The 19,763-nt window shown below is 36.1% G+C and overlaps 1 protein-coding gene across 4 annotated transcripts in view; it reads right to left on the bottom strand.

Annotated features, from left to right (window-relative positions):
* Window positions 1-5,041: 5,041 nt before the first annotated feature.
* LOC111875247 (PDZ and LIM domain protein 3) overlaps window positions 5,042-19,763 on the bottom strand; it is a 45,478-nt gene continuing 30,756 nt past the window's right edge. For 2 of the 4 annotated variants that reach the window (XM_023871319.1, XM_023871315.2), the window contains 8 exons: window positions 18,707-18,859; window positions 16,783-16,839; window positions 14,833-14,921; window positions 14,613-14,669; window positions 10,096-10,234; window positions 8,927-8,956; window positions 6,611-6,637; window positions 5,042-5,875 (listed from right to left, as the gene is read on the bottom strand). In XM_023871319.1, the coding sequence (XP_023727087.1) occupies window positions 5,783-5,875; window positions 6,611-6,637; window positions 8,927-8,956; window positions 10,096-10,234; window positions 14,613-14,669; window positions 14,833-14,921; window positions 16,783-16,839; window positions 18,707-18,859 (645 nt within the window). In that variant the 3' untranslated portion in view covers window positions 5,042-5,782. The remainder of the gene's footprint in view (window positions 5,876-6,610; window positions 6,638-8,926; window positions 8,957-10,095; window positions 10,235-14,612; window positions 14,670-14,832; window positions 14,922-16,782; window positions 16,840-18,706; window positions 18,860-19,763) is intronic. The other 2 variants (XM_023871318.2, XM_023871317.2) reach the window with 2 other exon arrangements.

Here is a 19,763-nt window from a genome sequence, read left to right as displayed (position 1 = left end):
TTGTAGTATCTTACTAATTCAGGATTGTCAGTGTTTCTGCTGAGCACATACAGTTCTCTTTTACGTTCACATGATGTTTTTTGATTCCAGTTGTTAACCAGGTTTTATTTTTTTGTTTAGAGAAGTGTTTTTATAAGGAAAACTATGATTAAATATTATCAAATAGGTATTAAGAAAATTATTAAACATTAGATTCACGTCATCCTCTATAGTAAATACATCAGCCCAAGTTTCCCAGTTAAGATTTAGATTTCATTCTAATTTCATAAATTCATTTATGTCTCTTGTACCAACAGAATAATTAGGTGAATTCAGCAATTTAAGATTATTCAATGTAAGAATATGAGCATTGTGGTCTGATAATCCATTTGACAATGAATTTATTGAATAAATTTCATTTCTATATTTATCAATAAATATATTGTCAATAGTCATAGCCGAGAAACTGGTAACTCTAGTGGGAAAGTCATGATACTACATAAATTGTATGAAGCTAACAGAGAATCCAATTTTTGCTTTTTAGTATCGCCATCATCTAAATAGTTAACATTTATATCTCCACATATAATAATATTTGACATATTTGTGTAAGAATGGATTCTAGATTACTTTAAAAGTATAAAAAATATCCTGTTGGAGATGTATATACAGTTAAAATATAGATATTAGAAGAAATATTATGTAGCTTTATTGCACAAACTTCAATTTCCTGGTCAATACAAAATTCATCCAGATCAATGGGTGTAAACTGTAAGTTTTGATGAACAAAAATACTTACACCACCATTCTTTCTGAATTTACGGCAAAAATAAGATCGTAAGTTATAACATTTTATGACTATACGCGTAATTTTAGGCTTAGTTGGGTGGTCTTCTGTGAAGCAGAGCACGTGGGGTAATTCAGATTCCCATTGGCTAAGTAATTCCTCAATTTTATTATTTATTCCTCTTATATTCTGATGGTAAATCAATAGACTAGAAAATTTTTTGGAGGCATTTCTTTTTATATGATCTTGATTTGTCTTATTTAAGCTAATATTATTATTCATTTTATTTCTTATTAAGTTTGATTTGGGTGGACTAAGTGGATCGTTACTGACTTTAAAATTTATATTTGCCATAAAAGATCGTTTGTCCTTGTCCTAGGAAGTTTCTTGATTCTCTTTGAAGTCCTATTAGATCAGTTATCATTACATGATACGAACATATGAGTATTCTTAACCTGGACAGCAGCAGTTTCAATAGATGTGTCTGTTACAAGAGGGTCATTAAGAACTGATGTGTTAGATGGCCAGCCCAATACAACGGGAGAGTTTCTCTTTTTTTCAAACAATAACTGTACTGCTTTGAAAGATGAGCTTTTCCACGCTTACTGAAATGTAATCCATGCTTCATAAAATAACTTTGATTTGTATTAGATTCTATAAATTTAATATGATTAAAGACCTGAGCTATCTTATGTAACTTACTATTATATTTCCTTATTTCGTTATTTATATGTGAGTAATTTTGTAAATCATAACATTGAGGAATACTTAGAAGAATGATATTCGTATGATTATTTGATGTAACAAAATTAGTAATTAGTTTGATAGCTGTTTTACATTTACACTTATCAAGATCATTAGAGTCACCACCAAGTACTAGTATGTCCATAGATGTTAATGTTACAACTTCATTATTCATAGATTGAGTTAACTGACTGAGATCAGCACCCGGTTTCACCACATTGAGAACTTCACACTTTTCTCTCAAGTAGGTTCTCACATTTTAAGCAGCTCCTCTAAGAAAACTATCACCCAACATTATTAATTTGTGAGCCTTTTTACAGCAGCTCAGATTCACCTTAGGTGGAATTCTAATTACTAAGTCATGAGGCATAGTGTTATTACTACTAGCACAAACATCTCTTATATTTTGCACATTGCATATCACTTTTCCATTCGCTGTTACTGGAATAATCTGTACTAATGTCTGATTATTGAAGTTACTTTTCACTTGTTGAGATCCCTCTTGATGTTCATACAATAAAGACATTTGAAAATTGTTGGATGGAACTTTTTGAGCCTCATCAATATGTAATTTATCTCATAATCTTTTAGAAAAACAGTCATAGTTGTTTCTAAGAGTGGAATACTAGGTTCCTTTACTGGATCTTTATTCGCTGCTGCTTACGATGTGGCCATGGCATCAACACTTCCAATGTCATCTTGTAGGTTAGTCAGCGGATGATAGCAATTTTCGGTTGACAAGTTGGATCTGCTGGAATCATTCTTACTGTCACACTTAACATTCAGAAGTATGCTGTTATAGTGGCACACTACAAACATATTTAAGCCCGTTCTGTTGCTTGCCATGATTGTAAGATTGACTTCATAGCATAATTTTACAACTTTTACTAGGATGATCACAAAATATTTATTTTTTCTGACATGAGGGCAATGTGAGTGGCTGTCTAGTCCTGTAGGTTGTCCTGTTTTGTTATCATGTTCCAGGTGCCTGAAATATTTTAAACTCTGATAAATTGAACATGTGGGATTTCTTGAATGGAAGATCAGCCAACTGTGAGGTCCCTACCAATACACAACAAAATGCAGCTTTGAAAATTATAGAAAATATGTGGATGGCTTGAATGTGGCAGTGTTGCATTCTTTATAGTTACTTGGTAATGTGCATTTCGACTGACAATGGCTCTCAATTTATGTTTTCAGTTGCATCTCGTCTGATTCTTACCTTTTTTATGCAGTGTACACCAGAGTGCGGTTTTCTCCTTGAGTCTTACCAGACATTGAATGTTGCAATACCATGATCAGTTCTGTCTCCTTGGATGTGATGCCCTTTAGTCTGGTGAACGTTTAATGACATTTCAGAGCAATGTGGTGCCGTGATCTTCAGAGTCAGAGAATAAATCCAACAAGTAAACAGTTGCTTGCAGGAATAAGATTTTTTTGGCTCAGAACTGGATCAAGTGGCATGATTTGGTTGACCCTTGATAATGATCATGAAACTTCACATTCTGTTGCAGGGAACACCTGTCATTGCTATAAATATTTCTGGGGTTTCTGCTTGTACCAATAGCTGGCATTTAGTCCATCCTGAGATAGCCCTTATACATAGGAACATGTGTGCACTGTACTGACATTTAAGCTTACCTGCAGAGGGCTACATGGTAGCGTAGTTGGTTGAGGGGCTATGCTACAAGCCGGAAGGTTGTGGGTTCAAGTCCCAATGAGGTCATTGGATTTTTTCCATTGACCTAATCCTTCCAGCCACACTATGGCCCTGGGGTTCACACAGCCTCTAACAGAAATGAGTACCAGGAATTAATTAAATAATTTTCCTGGGGAGTAAAGTGCGGCCGGCGCGTAAGGCTGACAACCTTACCGCCATCTTTGAGCCGATTGTCTAGATAATGTGGGACCCTCAGTGTCTCATATCCGTATGGGCCTTCACGGCCTGTTACAGGGAGCTTTACTTTTTTTACTTTTTTACAGAGGGCTAACCACAACTAGAAACAGGGTTAGATGCAGGTAGACTTCCTGTGTAGTTCAAGGATTTCTCTTAGAGAATTTGTTTTCAGTGTCTAAATCCATTCCCAACCATGAGATGTGTAGGAATGACTCCCTTATAGCTAGCAACAAGAGTCAGACGCTATATATGCGGCAGAATTTATGATAATCATCCCTGGGCTTACAAACTGATGCTTGAGCAACTGCCTATTGCTGAAAAACCTTCTCCACCGCTGGGGCCACCCACCAATGAACAGTTATAAGGACAATGAATGCAATGCGTGTGAATGCTCATACCTTGTTGACTTCATATGCAGTGTAGAACTGAAATGGTGTGTATACAGACAAGCAAACTTCATGAAAAAGAGAAGTCAGGAAACCACTGATAGTAACATGGAGTCATAAAAGAGTTCATTTGAGAAGAAACTTCTTTGCCTGAATTTAATTAGTTCAGTAAAGGTATCCCTGTAACAGGCCGTAGAGGCCCATAGAGTTGTGAGATGTTGAGGTTCCCACATTTTCTAGACAATCAGCTCATAGATGGCAGCAAGATTGTCAGCCTTATGCGCCGGCCGCCCTTTACACCCAAGAATATTCCAAGAACATTCCTGGTACTCATTACATATTTCTGTTAGAGGCTGAGTCGACCCCAGGGCCATAGTGCAGCTGGAAGGATTAGGCCAATTGAAAAAATCCAATGACCTCATCAGGACTTGAACCCACGACCTTCCGGCTTGTAGCATAGTGCCTCATCCAACTACGCTACCGCGTACTCACAATTAGTTCAGTACATATGTTTTATTTGCAAGTGTGATGAGAATGTGTTCCAGCTTATCAAACACTGTATCATCAATTGCATTTTCTTTGTTTTAATATGTGTTAATATATGAGGTTAAGCATTACACTTTCAACAAGCTGCATCATACGAGTATTTGATTTAAAAAAGGCACAGGTCAGACACATGGCATAATCCACCACAGAACTGATGCTGCTTACAGGAATTTTCAGGCGATACACAGGATTCAGGAAGTATGGATTCATGCTTTTTGTTATGTTAGGTCATTTGCTTTGATGAGCTTCATAACTTGTACTCTTCTCCAAGTATAATTAGAATTATCAAGTCAAGGAGGATGAGGTGGGCAGATCATGTAGCATGAATGGGAGAGATGAGGAATTTGTATAGGATATTGGTGGGAAAGCCAGAAGGAAAGAGACCACAGGGAAGAGCAAGGCGTAGGTGGGTGGATAATATTAGAATGGATCATAGAGAGATAGGATGGGATGGTATGGATTGGATAGATCTGGCTCAGGATAGGGACCAGTGTAGGGCTCTTGTGAACACAGTAATGAACCTTCGGGTTCAATAAAATGCTGGGAAATTCTTGAGTAGCTGTAGAATTGGCGGCTCCTCCAGAAGGGCTCAGCTCCATGAGTAAGTAAGTAGTAAGGTCATTTGCTTAAAGCACTCCAAAATTCATCAGAGTATGTTTAGGTTATATTTCATGGGAATTCAGATGTTTTTTTTTTCATATGAAAACAAAAATATATCTTTATTAGTGGAAAGAAGTGGTTATTTGCTATAGAAGGTAATTTTACATTGCTGAAATTTGGAAAAGCAAAGTAACATTCCTTTCTAAAACCCTTTTTACAGTTTGCTCTGCTTAGCACAAGTTCAATTCAAAACAGCTATTTTACAACTGAAAATAAATCATTCATACAGATGAAGGTGGTTAATATAAATACAGTTTTTGCACTTTTCTGTGTAAGAAACAAAGCACATTCAAACACTTCTTAGTTACAAAGCATTTACAATAAGTGAAACACATTTATGCACTTTTTCCTGACAAGTTTTAATTTTCGGCATACACAGTGAATATATTTATCATTTGCTTGAAAAGCTTTTACTGACTAGATATTACACTCAGTGAATTCTTCATTACAGAAATAACATGAATTGTTATATCTACATGATTCTTCACTCCTTAATTCAGGTAATAAATGAGGAAGAAACAATAGCAGTGTGTGAACAAAATGAGAACTTAAAAATAGCTGTAAATAAATCAGAGAAATGACAATGATTATGTATCTAACCTACTGCAGACAAAATAAAAATAATTTCATTTATATTCTGAACACATTGGTTTGAAGAAATTGCAGACAGAGACATTTTCACATTGGAACAGCACATTTAAAATTCATCTAATGACACTTTACCAGAGAGTTTGTGTGTAATTACATTTAATGGACGCAGCAATTGATCTTGTTGTGTTTCCTTTAGTATTCAGACTCACCCAGAACTTGGTTCATTAAGCGTTTGAAACTTCCACTTTGGTGAATATATTCATCAGAATTACCGATTGAATTTACCTGAAAGCAAGGAATTACCAATGACAGTTCATCTTTTTAAACACTGTAAGTATATAAGGATGAAGGGTTCACATTTCTTGTGTAAAGTATTTCACAGTGTTCTGAATAATGTTGGGGATTTTAGGTCGTGTGTGTTCAACTCAACAAGTATCATACACATGTACTTCACTTCTAAAAAACATAAGATTATGTACATGGGTAATATCTCTGTCACCGAGTTTATAAACAAGTATAATTCTTGTAATGTGATTTGTTAGTGGTGCTAGCATAATTAGGACCCAGTATACAGGCTAAAGCAAATTGTCATCTTTTTTAATAAAATATAAAGAATTATGAGTAAAAAATACTGCTGCTATTTCCATACACGTTAAGAAGTCAAACAAACATACATTACATATACTCACTCAAAAAATATAAAAATCGAAACCCTCAGGATTTGGTTTAAAATTAATTTGTATGATCTGTTCTTGAAAAGTTGCACTTCTTTGCTTTATTGCACTACAATAGTTGCATCCCCAAGTATGACAATTTTTTTGCGTGTTCTTCTGTCTATATATGTGCCCTGTAACTATGTTATATGGTATATCATCATATTATACTCAGCATAAAACTATGAAATGGAGTCATAAGATCAGCAGTGAAATGGTTACTGGTACATTTCTTGCAGCAGGTGCAAAGTGGATTTGGGTTTCCAGTTGCTATGAAGGTGAAAGATATTTCAATAGAAATACTTACAGTATAAGCAGGTCCAGATGCGGCCTTCTGAAATGCAAAAGAATATGCAATTTAATTACAAATTATATTTCCAGAAACCTGTACTTAAATTGGGGGGGTAAAGTTTAGAATTTCAGTTACAATCTTCTCTCAAGGATCTGGTGATGTAGTAAGGCTGTTTCCAGGTTTGTTATGAATAATATTATTATTCTTAGTTTTGTATTATTTGTGAATTTTTTGTAAAATTAGAGTATCTGAAAAATAAACAAATGTGTGTGTGTGTATGTACACATGCAGGCGCACACATGCACACACATATTGTACATGTGAACTCATATTTATGTTGTAAGATTTGAGGCTTTCACGGCGGTGACTNAAGATAATAAGGGAATTAAATTACATCAAACTATAAAGCATATTTTCATTTTGGTCTATGTCTTACACTCATTTCCATCTATTTTTATATTTTAAGAGGAAAAGATCTTGGTACAGAGTACATTTGCATATTTCATTGCTCTTATGTGAGTCTTCTTGCAGTCAGCATCAGCACATCCTTATCTGCATGTCATTGTGAAGAGCAGTGTCTCTGGGATATGAGGCCATGTAGTATGGTATCTTCATAATCACACTCATGCAATCCTCAAATCCTCTGTTACATCCTTGTATCCCACGATAACCTAATTCAGTTGCTTACTGCAATTCTCTGGCATGCATCATTCCTTTGTAAACTGAATGGGTTCTCAGCACTGAGAAGCATCTTGAAGTTCACTATGTATCTCCTATCTTTCTGATATATCACAGCAATAACTGACAATTTGTTGTATGCCTCCTTTTATGTGCAGAAATATTCTGTGACTCTTTAGTGAACTTGTATATTTTTTCACTTCAAACATTTATTAAACATTGTATTTCTGTTAATAGAAAGGCTCATTTTTAACTTGTAATGGTCCTCTAGCTTTTCTCAGCTTTCAGTGTTTTTATTTAGCACATTGTAACTTTTACCTGAATCTAATTTCTTCTGTACATATTTGAGATTTACTTTTAGTTCTTTTCAAGTTCCTCCAGGAGCTCCATCCTGTCTTCACAAGCAGATTCTTATGAGGTCACCAAATATTTTTCAAATGTGTGTAAGTACTTAATAATATAATTTAAATTTATAACATTCTTCAGGTCCTGAAGACTGAGTTATGACCCATAAAGCTAAAAGGTGAAGTTGTCCTTATGTTTAACTAATCAAGCATAACGCCATGAAGGCATATGGGGGAATGGATATAGAGAGCCACATTTTCTTGACCTCAGCACTACCTGGAGGTGAGTACTCAGGTTCATGCCCTGACTGCTTCACCCCCAGGGAAAGAGACCCTAGTACCCATTGGATAGAAGTCTGGGTGGGCCCCAGAACTGGTCTGGATGACATGGAGAAGTGAAAAAAATTCTTGTCCCCACTAAGACTCGAACTCCAACCCCTTGGTCGTCCAGCTATACTGACTGTGCTATCCAAGCTCCCTGAGTATGACCCATACATTTATTAATTTGTTTTTTTTTTCTTAAGCAGCTTATGAAACAGAATATCAGTATTTTCCTGCCGAATGCAACTAACTGTACTAAAATTGAGCCCAGTGGTATCAGTAAACTTCTGAACCTGCAAGAACTAGAACTGAACATATACATGCCTGGCCCAGTAACACTATGCCAACGAAACATCACATAATGTAGACATGAGGAAATGGAAGCCAAGCACTGAAATGCAGATATCAGTTTACATCATCATGAAATTTCTGAAGCTTTGAATGTGATTATTTTACTGTTATGTTCTCTAAAACCTTGATATGTACAAAGGAGTTTTATAATTTTAGTTCAGATTTTGGTCTTACTCTTTCTAATTCATATGTAGATCTGCTGTATCTTTCCTTCTTGACTGAATTTGCTGTGTGTGTGTGCGTGTGTGCGTGCGCGCGCGCGTGTACCAGGCTGTGAAGGCCCATAGGGTTGTGAGACGTTGAGGGTCCCGCATTATCTAGACAATCGGCTCAATGATGGCGGTAAGGTTGTCAGCCTTACGCGCCGCCCGCGCTTTACTCCCTAGGAAGATTATTTAATTAATTCCTGGTACTCATTTCTGTTAGAAGCTGAGTAAACCCCAGGGCCATGGTATGGCTGGAAGGATTAGGAAAATTGAAAACATCCAATAACCTCATTGGGACTCGAACCTGCAACCTTCTGGCTTGTAGAATAGTGCCTCAACCAACTGCACTACCATTAATGCTGCTATATGTAATGTTATTTGTCAAAGAAACAGTACATGTTATCTGTATTTGATGGAGAAATATTACTTACATGTTGGTATGGCTGGGGACCAGGTGCTCTCTGAAGAAAAGAAAAAATTCATACATGAAAATGTTTTACAACCAAAGTCTTGTCTTACGCATACTATAGAGCAGCATCCTATTGCACATCACTTAATATCAAATGTCACTGGTCCCCCTGTCTCATGTGCAACATGTCTTTCTATAAAACTTTCTAGAAACTTTAAATTTTTGCACATCATATAATTTTAACTTTTTAAACGTTTTTCTCTACCTGTTCCAACAAATATGGTCATCATCAGGTGTCTAAATTAGTTGAGGAAACTGCTGTGCTTCTGTTATTTTAATGTATGGTCCCCTCTATGCACATGTGTATTCCAAGTGATGGGTCACTCTTCCTGTTGTGTTGTGCTATGTGTCTTTTTTACAAATTCACATGTAGTATCCCTGCCCCAACCCCTCCCATATATACACAAAATCTACTCTACACACATCGCACTTCCTACCTCATTCCCCCCTCCCCCCAATTCCACCAAGGTAGACAAGAATAGGTTTTAAAATACCCGTTTAATTCATACTATAATAATACCTACATTAATTTTAATTGAATTATAGTTTACTATGTCATATTTTGAGGAATGGTTTGCATAAGATGAGACAATTAACAAACAGTGTATGCATTATGTAGCAGTCCAGTGATGTATGTTGGCAATATTTTAGCATTTTAAACGCCTGATGATGACCATAAATGGCTGAAACATATAGCAAGTTCACTTAGTGAATATGTACTGATTTCACTGATAACATTCAAGTCTACGGTTGTTTATTTATAAGTTGTGTTATGACAGACACACTGATATACATAGCATATACACATATGAAGATAATGCAGTAATATCTCAGGCATCTTCTATAGCCTTAGCACAGACACAAAGTTCACAAGTGAGTGTGTTGGAAAATACACTAAAAGGTGGAAAATTTGCTGCAGAATATTTTGCTGTAGCTGAAAGATTTCTTAGATACAGATATTAAGTTTTTTTTAAGAATGGAACCAACATCAAACAAGTAACCTAATGGGATGCCTCTCGGAGCTGATCCATTCACTGCAGTGAGTCTGTAAAATTTTAGTGAGCCACAAGACTGCCATTTTGTGTCAATTCCTAATTAACGTCTTGTTTATGATTGTAATAAATATGTTACCTTGAGCTGTGCACTTGGTGAGAATACTCGAGTTTGAGCAGGAGCTGTCACCTCTTGGATTGAGTCTCCCAGTTCTGCTTCTTGAAGTGCTTTGAACGTCTCTGACTTGGCAGGGTCATAGCTAAGTGTCTTCCTCAAGCTGTGCGTTAATTGGTTTTGTGGGAATGGAATTTGGGTGATGTCAAGATTGAGAAAACAGCAAATGAGGCAATATAATTTTGTGTGTAACAGTCATATTGTTAATGAGAAAGCAATTACATTTAGAGTTTCAGTTGTGTTGTTTTGAGATTCAAGGGAACATAAGTGACATTCATTACATATTAGTTATTAAAATTTTGATTATTGTAAATTTGAATGAAGCATTTAATTGTTACAGAATTCTCATAAAATTCAGAAAAATCAAAACAATTTGAAAATGTATATTTTTTTTGTATTGCAAATAAAATTATTGGTTTGTTAGAATTCCATGGAGTGATTAATATTGCCGGGTATGAGGAGGTTGATCATGGTGTGGTTTTTGTTGTTGTTGTATTTGCATTTTTTGTTTCAGGAAAGAAAGATCAATGAAAATACTACCATTAGAAATGCAGAAAATGTTCCACTTAACATAAGATCTATTGTATATGTTTATACATGTTTGAATTAAATCAGAATTGGATTTCATTAGTTTTAATTTCTCTCCTTAACCGTAACAAATTAAACAAAATCTGTCCAAATTTTCACTTCACTTGCATGACTAGAATATTTATAAATGACATTGCTACCATTGTAAATAAAAGAACACAGAATTTAACCAATTTTCTTATTTGGCTTCACATTAAACAACATTTTTTTTTTATTTATGAAACCTTAAGCGTCAAGAAATTTACACTCACTCTATCAGAGAATCCCAAAAATAAAAAGAAAGTGTTGATTCTTGACGTGAGAGAAAGAACATACACTTAACATATACTTAAATTAGAAACAAGTTGGTTAATTCTGTATAAGACTGTTCAGCTTTCATATTATACAACAAATTTTAATGAAGTGAGCGCTGAAATAGTTGTCCTATATAGAAAAGTGCTTCTGCTAAGCATTGTGTCATAATGGCACATATTTGTGGAGAGTAAAGTTCCACATATTTTTTAGCACTAGATAGAGCTGGTGGTCAGCTTCATGCTCTGGATGGTTTGGTCACTCTCTTTCTTTGGTTTGCCTCTTATGCTGAATACATGGAATCAGTGTTGAACAAGGTCTTTATAAGTTTTCTCTACTTTAACAGAAATAGGAGTCGGTATCGTGACATGTTATGGGCTGGACAGCCAGGATTCAGTTCCCAGCAGGGGAAAGAGATTCTTCTCCGTTCCACAGCCTCCATATCGGCTCTGGGGCCCGTGCAGTCTCCTATACATTTGGTTCCATGGGTTCTTTCCCTGGGGGTAAAGCAGGAGGCTTACAGCTGACCACTCACCCCATTCTAGTGCCGAGGTCAAGAATGAAAGTGGTAAACCTCCACTCCCCATGTGTCTCCATGGTATGGTGACTAATTAAGCAAGGGGACAACTTTACCTTTAGCTGTATCTTTTTTGTTTTCTTGGCACTACAGCCCCAGTGGGCCTAGGCCTACCTCCATGAACTTCTCCAAGCTTTATCTTTAGCAGAAGTAATTTTCAGACATTGTTATTAGTATTAGAGTAACAGATGCAGTTAGTAACCTTAAAATATTTCACAGTAAAATAATATGCAATACACTGAATTTTAGCATGTATGCATACTGCAGTGAGATTTAGAGTTTCTAGCGAATTTAGAGAGATAACATGCTTCAAGAATGAGTTTTAAATTCATTATATTTTCAAACAGCACACTCACTATCAACACAGAATTGCCATAAACTGGCAACTCTCTAGTCTATCTATCTGACATTCTTCTTTTGTGGCCCATGAGATGGCAGTAAGCTACAGAGTAATTTGAGAATATTTTATGTGTCAAACAACATGTCCAATTGTAATTCTCTACAGCTATGGATGAAATAAATAATGATAATGTACTCTTCTCCAAGTATAATTAGAGTGATCAAGTCGAGGAGGATGAGCTGGGCAGGTCATGTAGCACAAATGGGGGAGACGAGGAATGCATATAGGATATTGGTGGGAAAGCCAGAAGGAAGGAGACCACAGGGAAGACCAAGGTGTAGGTGGGTGGACAATATTAGAATGGATCTTAGAGAGATGGGATGGGATGGTATGGATTGAATAGATCTGGCTCAGGATAGGGACCAGTGGAGGGCTCTTGTGAGCACTGTGATGAACCTTTGGGTTCCATAAAATGCTGGGAAATTCTAGAGTAGCTGCAGAATTGGCGGCTCCTCAAGAAGGGCTCAGCTCCATGAGTAAGTAAGTAAGTAAATAATAATAATAATAATAATAATAATAATAATAATACAGCTTCTGATGGTGGATTTTAGAAAGCTATGTCTCTTAATGCTAGTTCTAGTACAGAAGTAAATGTAATCAGATACCTACTATGGAAAATTTTACATATCTATTTTAGTTTTACAATTTCTACATTTTCCCTGTGCTTAACTAATTAAGCACTACGCCATGAAGTCATATGGGAGAGTGGATGCATAGATCCGCATTTTACTAACCTTAGCAGTAGCTGGAGGCGAGTGGTCAGCTTCATGCCCCAGCCACTTTACCCCCCTGGGAAAAGAGCCCCCAGAACCCATTGGATAGGAGGTTGTGTAGACCCCAGAGCCAGTAGCTAGCTGCTGTACCGACTATGCTATGCTCTTAGTTATATAATTATTAATTTTAAATAATTATTAAAAGTTTCGAAATTCTTAATATTTTACTGTATTAATGTAAATGCAAGACTGGATGGCAATCAAATTTTAATTTTTCCAAGGGGTGTTGTTTCTTGCAGCTTTTCATGTGTTAAATCCAGTCTTATCTCCTCATGGTGCCACAAATCAATCTTTGGAGGCTAGTCATGATGACAAAATACGTCACTGCGTAAATTACATTATGTGGATCGTGGCAGTATTGTCAGTACATGTGATAATAGTTAAGCCCTTGATACTGAGACAGTTGTAGATAACCAGTTCAAAATTAATCAATTCAAAATGCATTAATTAGCGAACTGAATTTTAATAATACAAACTTTAAAAACATTCTTAAACTCTTCAGTGAACAGACCACTGAATATTAATATATGCATTCCCTCTGAATATGCAGATCAGAGTGTAATGTTTAAAGCAAATTATTAAGCACTGAGCAGTGTATACAGATTTACTTTATATATACAGCACCATTTTCTTCTTCACAGATAATAATTATACAACTTATGTGCTTTGATATCATTAGATCATGCAGTATATATCATATGAATGATACTGAATTTGAATTTCATTGTAACGTCTTTATTAAAACACAACAGGGTGCATGAAATGAAAATTGAATTTCATTATTGTGTTATTTAATGAATCATGCATAAAAATAAATTAGGTATATGTAATCTCAAATGCAAGATTTTACAACTTATGCTGTATACGCATAATGTTATTACAATTACAATTTTTAGTAATATGTTTTAAAATAAGTTGCCTTACAATTAGTTTTATTAACAAAAATTCAGCATCTCATTATAAACATTTGAATTGCAATAATTTTACATCTGCATAAGAACCAAAGAATCATGCAGCGTCTTTCCATGCATAATTCATCAAGCAATTCAGCCTTATTAATTATATGAAGCAGAATGATTCAACCACAAAATAAAACATATCATAAAAGGAAGTTACTTTGTTAATTGGACCATCCCTTGAAAATGAGTGGTCATTTGGAAGCTATAATATATTTTAAAGCCAGGAATGTGAACTTGAGATATGTAATTAAAATGCAATACCAGTCTTCAGGTATGGCATACTCTGCTACAAGTATGCAATGAAACATAAATTATGCTGTGTAATACTGTTTTATAAGAACTAAAAATAAATATGAATTTCTACCTATATAAATAATATTTTTTATGCAACATAACTCATGTTTCATTCCATGATACATTATGAAATGTATACTAGTCACGCATGTTTGTATTACTTTTATGTTACATTATAGTGTGCTTCTGTTTACGCAAATACATTCTGAAAATTCAGAAAAATAATTTATGGAAAATTATTCATGGCTGTCAAATTGATATCCATGTTCTCCGTATTGTACCCATATAATAAAGAAGAAAGTAAATATATTTTGCAAGTAAGATTTTGTCAAATATAATTCGAACATAAAGTAATCGAGATTTTTGTACTTAGTTCGCTTAAATCTGGCAGTTTTTATGTAAGTTTTCATACAGGATTTCAGCAGCAGCTCAGCCTGCCCATGTCACAGCCTGACGCAACCTCCTTTTATAATAGCAAATTTAGAGATGCTGTTATACTGCGCTATTGCTGTACTTTATCTACAACACCGAGCTTTGAGTAAGAAGGCAGTGAGTAGAAGGAGAATGATATTTTGTGATTTGTTCCAGTCTCTACTTGCCTCACTTTGCTTTGATTTCGTCGATTCAGCGTTGAAGTTCCTACTCCTGCATTGTTCCTAGGGTTTTGCAAACCAAAATTGGATGCATTAAATATACTCATATGCCATCTTCTCTGAAGAACAAAGACTACCTAACTGAAATTAATGGAGGGTCAAGTTCATACTTGAAAATCGTTTTTTGCCATTACAGTAATGTATAAAAATTTTCTTTTAAACTTACGGTGTAATCCCTGTTTGTGAATGAATTGTCTCAGCAATGTTGTGATCAGAATATAAACCAATTGGCGAATTGAACTGTTTATGCACCACCTGAAATAAAAATTATGTTTTTAAATCATCATTTACAAACACCTTTAAAGGTTAAAAATATTTTTCTTGTGCATGAACTGTAATATGAATATTTGTTCATTTAGTGCATTTAACCAAGTACCAATAAAGTCCCAGGCTTCTTGTGGTATGGGGTTCTTTGAAGAGATAAAAATTTTCTTTAAAATATAAGGTTATTTAGGTTATATCAGAATCTGTGCCAGTCACACCATGTAGAAGGATGATAGTTGGGCAGTGTCAGTAAGAGGAAAGCTTCATGTTGTGGAAAGGAAGCAGTGCAGTGAAGTCCAAACCATTTTTACATGCTCATGCACTCACACAGACAAACACACCTGAAATGTGTGCCAGTATGAGTGGATGCTTTTTGTGGGGTTGTTCTGACAGTTCCTTGGTGAATAAAACTGACAGAGAACCTAATAATTTTAATGTATGAAAGGGAAATCGAAACCTGTATTCCACACACACACACGCACGCACACACACACTCCCCCACTGACATCTTCCAATGAAATATTGTATACTGAAACAGCATTTAATAACTGTCCAAGAAAAATAACAAACTGTACAATCTACCCAAAACACTTGCACACCAAGCGGGTTCTGCATATTGCCTGTCAAAATTTTTCTGAAAGATGCAGTTGCCTTACTTGAAGTAATCAGAGCAATTGAAAAATTAAAGTTAACTATCATAAGTGAATCTTGGAAAAACATATTTCTAGACAATGCAGGAAGTGAACAGTTTTTTTCTTGACATTGAACATTATCTTATAGCTGAGCTTGTCCCCATCTTATGGCTCACTGACAGAAGCAGAAAGAGATCTGTGTGCAAGTACACTGTCATTAAACAACTATTTGAGGCTGTCATGCTTAGGGGGTACCCAATTGATGAGTGCTAGGTTGCACAGTCGGAACACAGAGAGGAAGGATGAAGAAAGAGCGTTAATTGAAAAGAAATGGCCCATAAATGACATAGAAGGATCATTCAGTTACTTAGAACACCAAGAAAACATGCTATTTGACAGCAGAGTGGCAGTAGATTGACTTGATTGACTTGTAAGCCTCCATAAGAAACAAATTGACATAACCATCATCAGAATTCCATTATGTCAAGAGCCTCCTCATGGTATCAGGTATGTTTCAGAGTCATTATGCTGATCAGTCCTCATGTCCTCAGAAAAGAATAATGCAACTTATTTCAGACCAAACACACAGTCACTCTAATTAGGAAAGAAAATCAAGAAATAAACACCAACAAAACCTGGTTCCAAATATAGGAATTTACCGATAGTAGGCTCAGAGTAATGTACTTAAAATGAAGCTGTCATCAATGTACCTGGTCTCTCTGACATGGAATTAAAAATGTGAGATATTAATGACTGAATAAATGCTTGCAGAACGGTTGTGGTGGGGAAAAATTATTATATTATTGATCAGTAATGATATCACAAATATGTCACAAAATAACATTTAGCAGTATTAAAATTTAAACTGAACATATAGGGCTCTTTTAACCAGAGCTAGAGTGAACCAAAACGAAAAGCTACAAATTCAATGAGCCACATATTTGTGAATTTTAAAGAATACATTTGTTAAAAATAAAATTATCATGACTGCAATTCAGATCAGATGGGAAAGTTGTTTCATTTATTGGACTCTGGCAGATTTAGAGATAACTGCCAGTACACCATAGATACAAGGATGTCCCAGTAAAACAGTGACAGAAAACTTGTAATTTCATGGCCTTCACATTGATAACAGCTGTCATCAGTCTATCGTTCAGTGGATAGTTTATCACTCCCAGGCACAGAAACATTCACCAATGCAAACCACACCATTAACAAACCTTCTTCCCAGTCACTGCCTCTTCACCTGCAACTCGCTGAAGTACAGTGTCTGCAACCTGCAGAACACGGTAACAATCCCCGCAATAGTGTCAGCAGAAAACACAATAACTTTCGTAATGACTTGCTTCTTCAGCTCAGAGCTTTACTCTCTCATCATTTTTTAAAGAAAAATACTAATAATATTCTAAGAATCTGTGATGATGGTGTGTCATTAAACTGACACATTTGTTTGACTCTGTCATTATCTCATTTAAGTAACAGAAACGCAGTGTTTTGGAAACTTGCTTTGTCTCACCATCAGGTGAAAGTATTCTGGAGATAAAGAGTAGATCCTTCTGCTTATCCAAACCAATTAGTTTTCTGTTTTTACATGATGATGCAGAGAGAATAAATTTCTGAAATGTTTCCATAACAAAAATGAGACAATGGGCAACAACTGATATGTGCATCAGTTTAAAAATATTAAGGATATTTGTGCTTGATTTTTTAATGTTCTGTAAATTCCTATATTTGCGCTGAGAGACCCAGTAGGAGTCACAGTGTTCTATCCCAGATAACTGGGTCACATACATACATACATGCATTAACATGTGACTTCAGAGTTCAGCCATGTTTAATGTTGAAGCTATTCCAACTTTTTGGTATACTTTGCATTCTCATTGAAGATGGCAACATGGCCACCATTATATATTACAAACTTAGAAAATGATGGTTTTTATGACTCCATAACCACTGCTGTAAGATTATCATAAGAATTTATGATAACACAAAACAAAGGGGATTCCTTTAAGAGAGTACAGCAGTACTTTAGAAGCTGAATTCTCTCCCCCCCCCCCTTGGGTGTATGGGTGCCTGCATAATAATGAAGTAAGATACTTATAACTTGGTGCCATAATTAATTAATGATAATGTTGGATTTGAGATTCTCATGGCAGTGACTACGATGCATACAGCCTTCTGGGTTCTAACTCTGTCCAGCATTTAGGAGGAATGTGTCCTCTCAATCTTCAGGTTGAAACAGTAAGCCATGCAAAATACTGGAGAAGCAGGCAGCAAGCCTAGATTACTTTATCCTTTGACCCTGAAGATGGAGGCAATGTATTCCTCCAAAATGTTCGGCTGTCTCTGAAATACATGGCATTACAACCCAGAAGACTGTGTTCTCTTCAATTATTATGAATTTTTAATGTATAATTTAAAGTTTGAAGTAATTATTAAATTCTCATAATGCACGATACTTTCAGACTGAAATAACAAAAGAATTCTGCAAATAGCAGTCTTCATGCGATAGAAAGTTCCTCTTATCAACAATTGTTTGCATTGTGTGAAAGGTAAAGGTAAAGCTGTCCCTCTGCTCAACGAATTAAGCACTACGCCATGAAGGCATATGTGGGAGTGGATGTATGTATTGTGTAACTAAAATTAATTGTCATTAATCTGCATACGAATGTCTAACTCGCGGATGAGAATACTGCTGCTTGGAGGCCACATCCAGTCAGAGAGCTCAGCCTAAGAGGGATGTGTATTTGTACCGGGAACTAACTTCGTACCTCAGTTGATTACGAGTTTTCTCTCAAAATGTTCATACACCCCAGCCCACAACAACATTTGGTATTCTCATGTTAGATGAATTGAATGGTACATTATTCTGTTCCCTTACACCTAGATGTTCATGACTGCTTTTGCAAGAGGCTTATCGCTGGTCCCTACCCTGAACTGCATGAATCACTCCATACTCTTACATCCTATTTATATAAGGTACATTTTAATATTATCATCTCATCTATGTTTAGATCTGCACAGTGACCTCTTCTTGTTACATTTCCAAACTAAATTCCCCCTGACAATATTTTATGAAGAGTTCAAACTGTGAAGTTCCTATTTTGTAGTTTCATGTTGCCAAAATGTATAATTTAAGTTTACCTTTTGTTTCATAAGCACTTCAGCTGATGTGTCATAATGAGACGGAGGTGCTCTGAACTTCGGATTGGGATGATGGCGTAGGTATGACGTCGTAGTTACAGCATCTTTCTTGACCTTAGCACCTGGAAGAACTAGGGGCGTTGTGCGGTATGGCTGCAACACGCATGAGTGTACATCAGTGACAAATGCAGACCAGACTGTGACGCTGCTCAAGAGAGTCATGCAGGACAAGTCTGGACGACAATGATGATAAGAACGAAAATAATAATAATAATTAGCTGAATATTTACACATTAAAATCCATGTTTATACAATTATTCATTGCCCTAATTACTAAGTAAACAAATTCTTTCCAGTCCACTTTCCTGATTTTATAAAGTCACAACCATGTGGCACTATAATATCATGCATATGTAGGCTCCATCTGTTTCCCATTATAAATAATGTGGACCATAGGCCCGTTGCTAAGCGGTGACTCTGTAAACGACAGTTTTGGGGCAACGGCTCGGTAAACACGTTCCCCCGGCAACGAATACGCAAGCAACAATCGGGTTACTGTGTAAGATTTGAGGCTTTNTTCTACCCTGAAGATGGAGGCGATACGTTCCTCCGAAACGTCGGTTAACACCACATATACACGGTGCCAAATCCCAGAAGACTGCTTTCTTCAATCGGGTTACTGTTGGAAACGGGGATGTTTCTACGCGGTCCTTGCCCAGATTTGTATAAGCAAGGGACAAAGTAAGTTGTTAAGCAGTTCTGCACGGGAGGTTGTGAGGATAGAACCTATCTCAACTGTTAGAAGCCGTTACGAGAGAACGGCTGGTGAAGACACAGCAGGCTGGAAAAGAACTTAGTGGGTGATGTGATGATTTGAGAATTCTGCAGATTAGCGGTGGCGCTGTAATTACGTTCAGTTCCCAGTCGTGTGTAAGTGGTCAGCAGATCGAGTCAACAATCCAAAGCGCGTCTATAGTCACCCCTAACACGTAACAATAATACGAAAATTTTGCTGTGCGAATTTCTGATATGGCAGTGGCGCTTAACCTAAGGTCTT

The sequence above is a fragment of the Cryptotermes secundus genome, unplaced genomic scaffold (assembly GCF_002891405.2).
Source record: "Cryptotermes secundus unplaced genomic scaffold, Csec_1.0 scaffold526, whole genome shotgun sequence".
NCBI lineage: Eukaryota > Metazoa > Arthropoda > Insecta > Blattodea > Kalotermitidae > Cryptotermes > Cryptotermes secundus.
The sequence above is the reverse complement of the archived record's forward strand: the minus strand, read 5'-3'. Positions and strand labels throughout refer to the sequence as shown.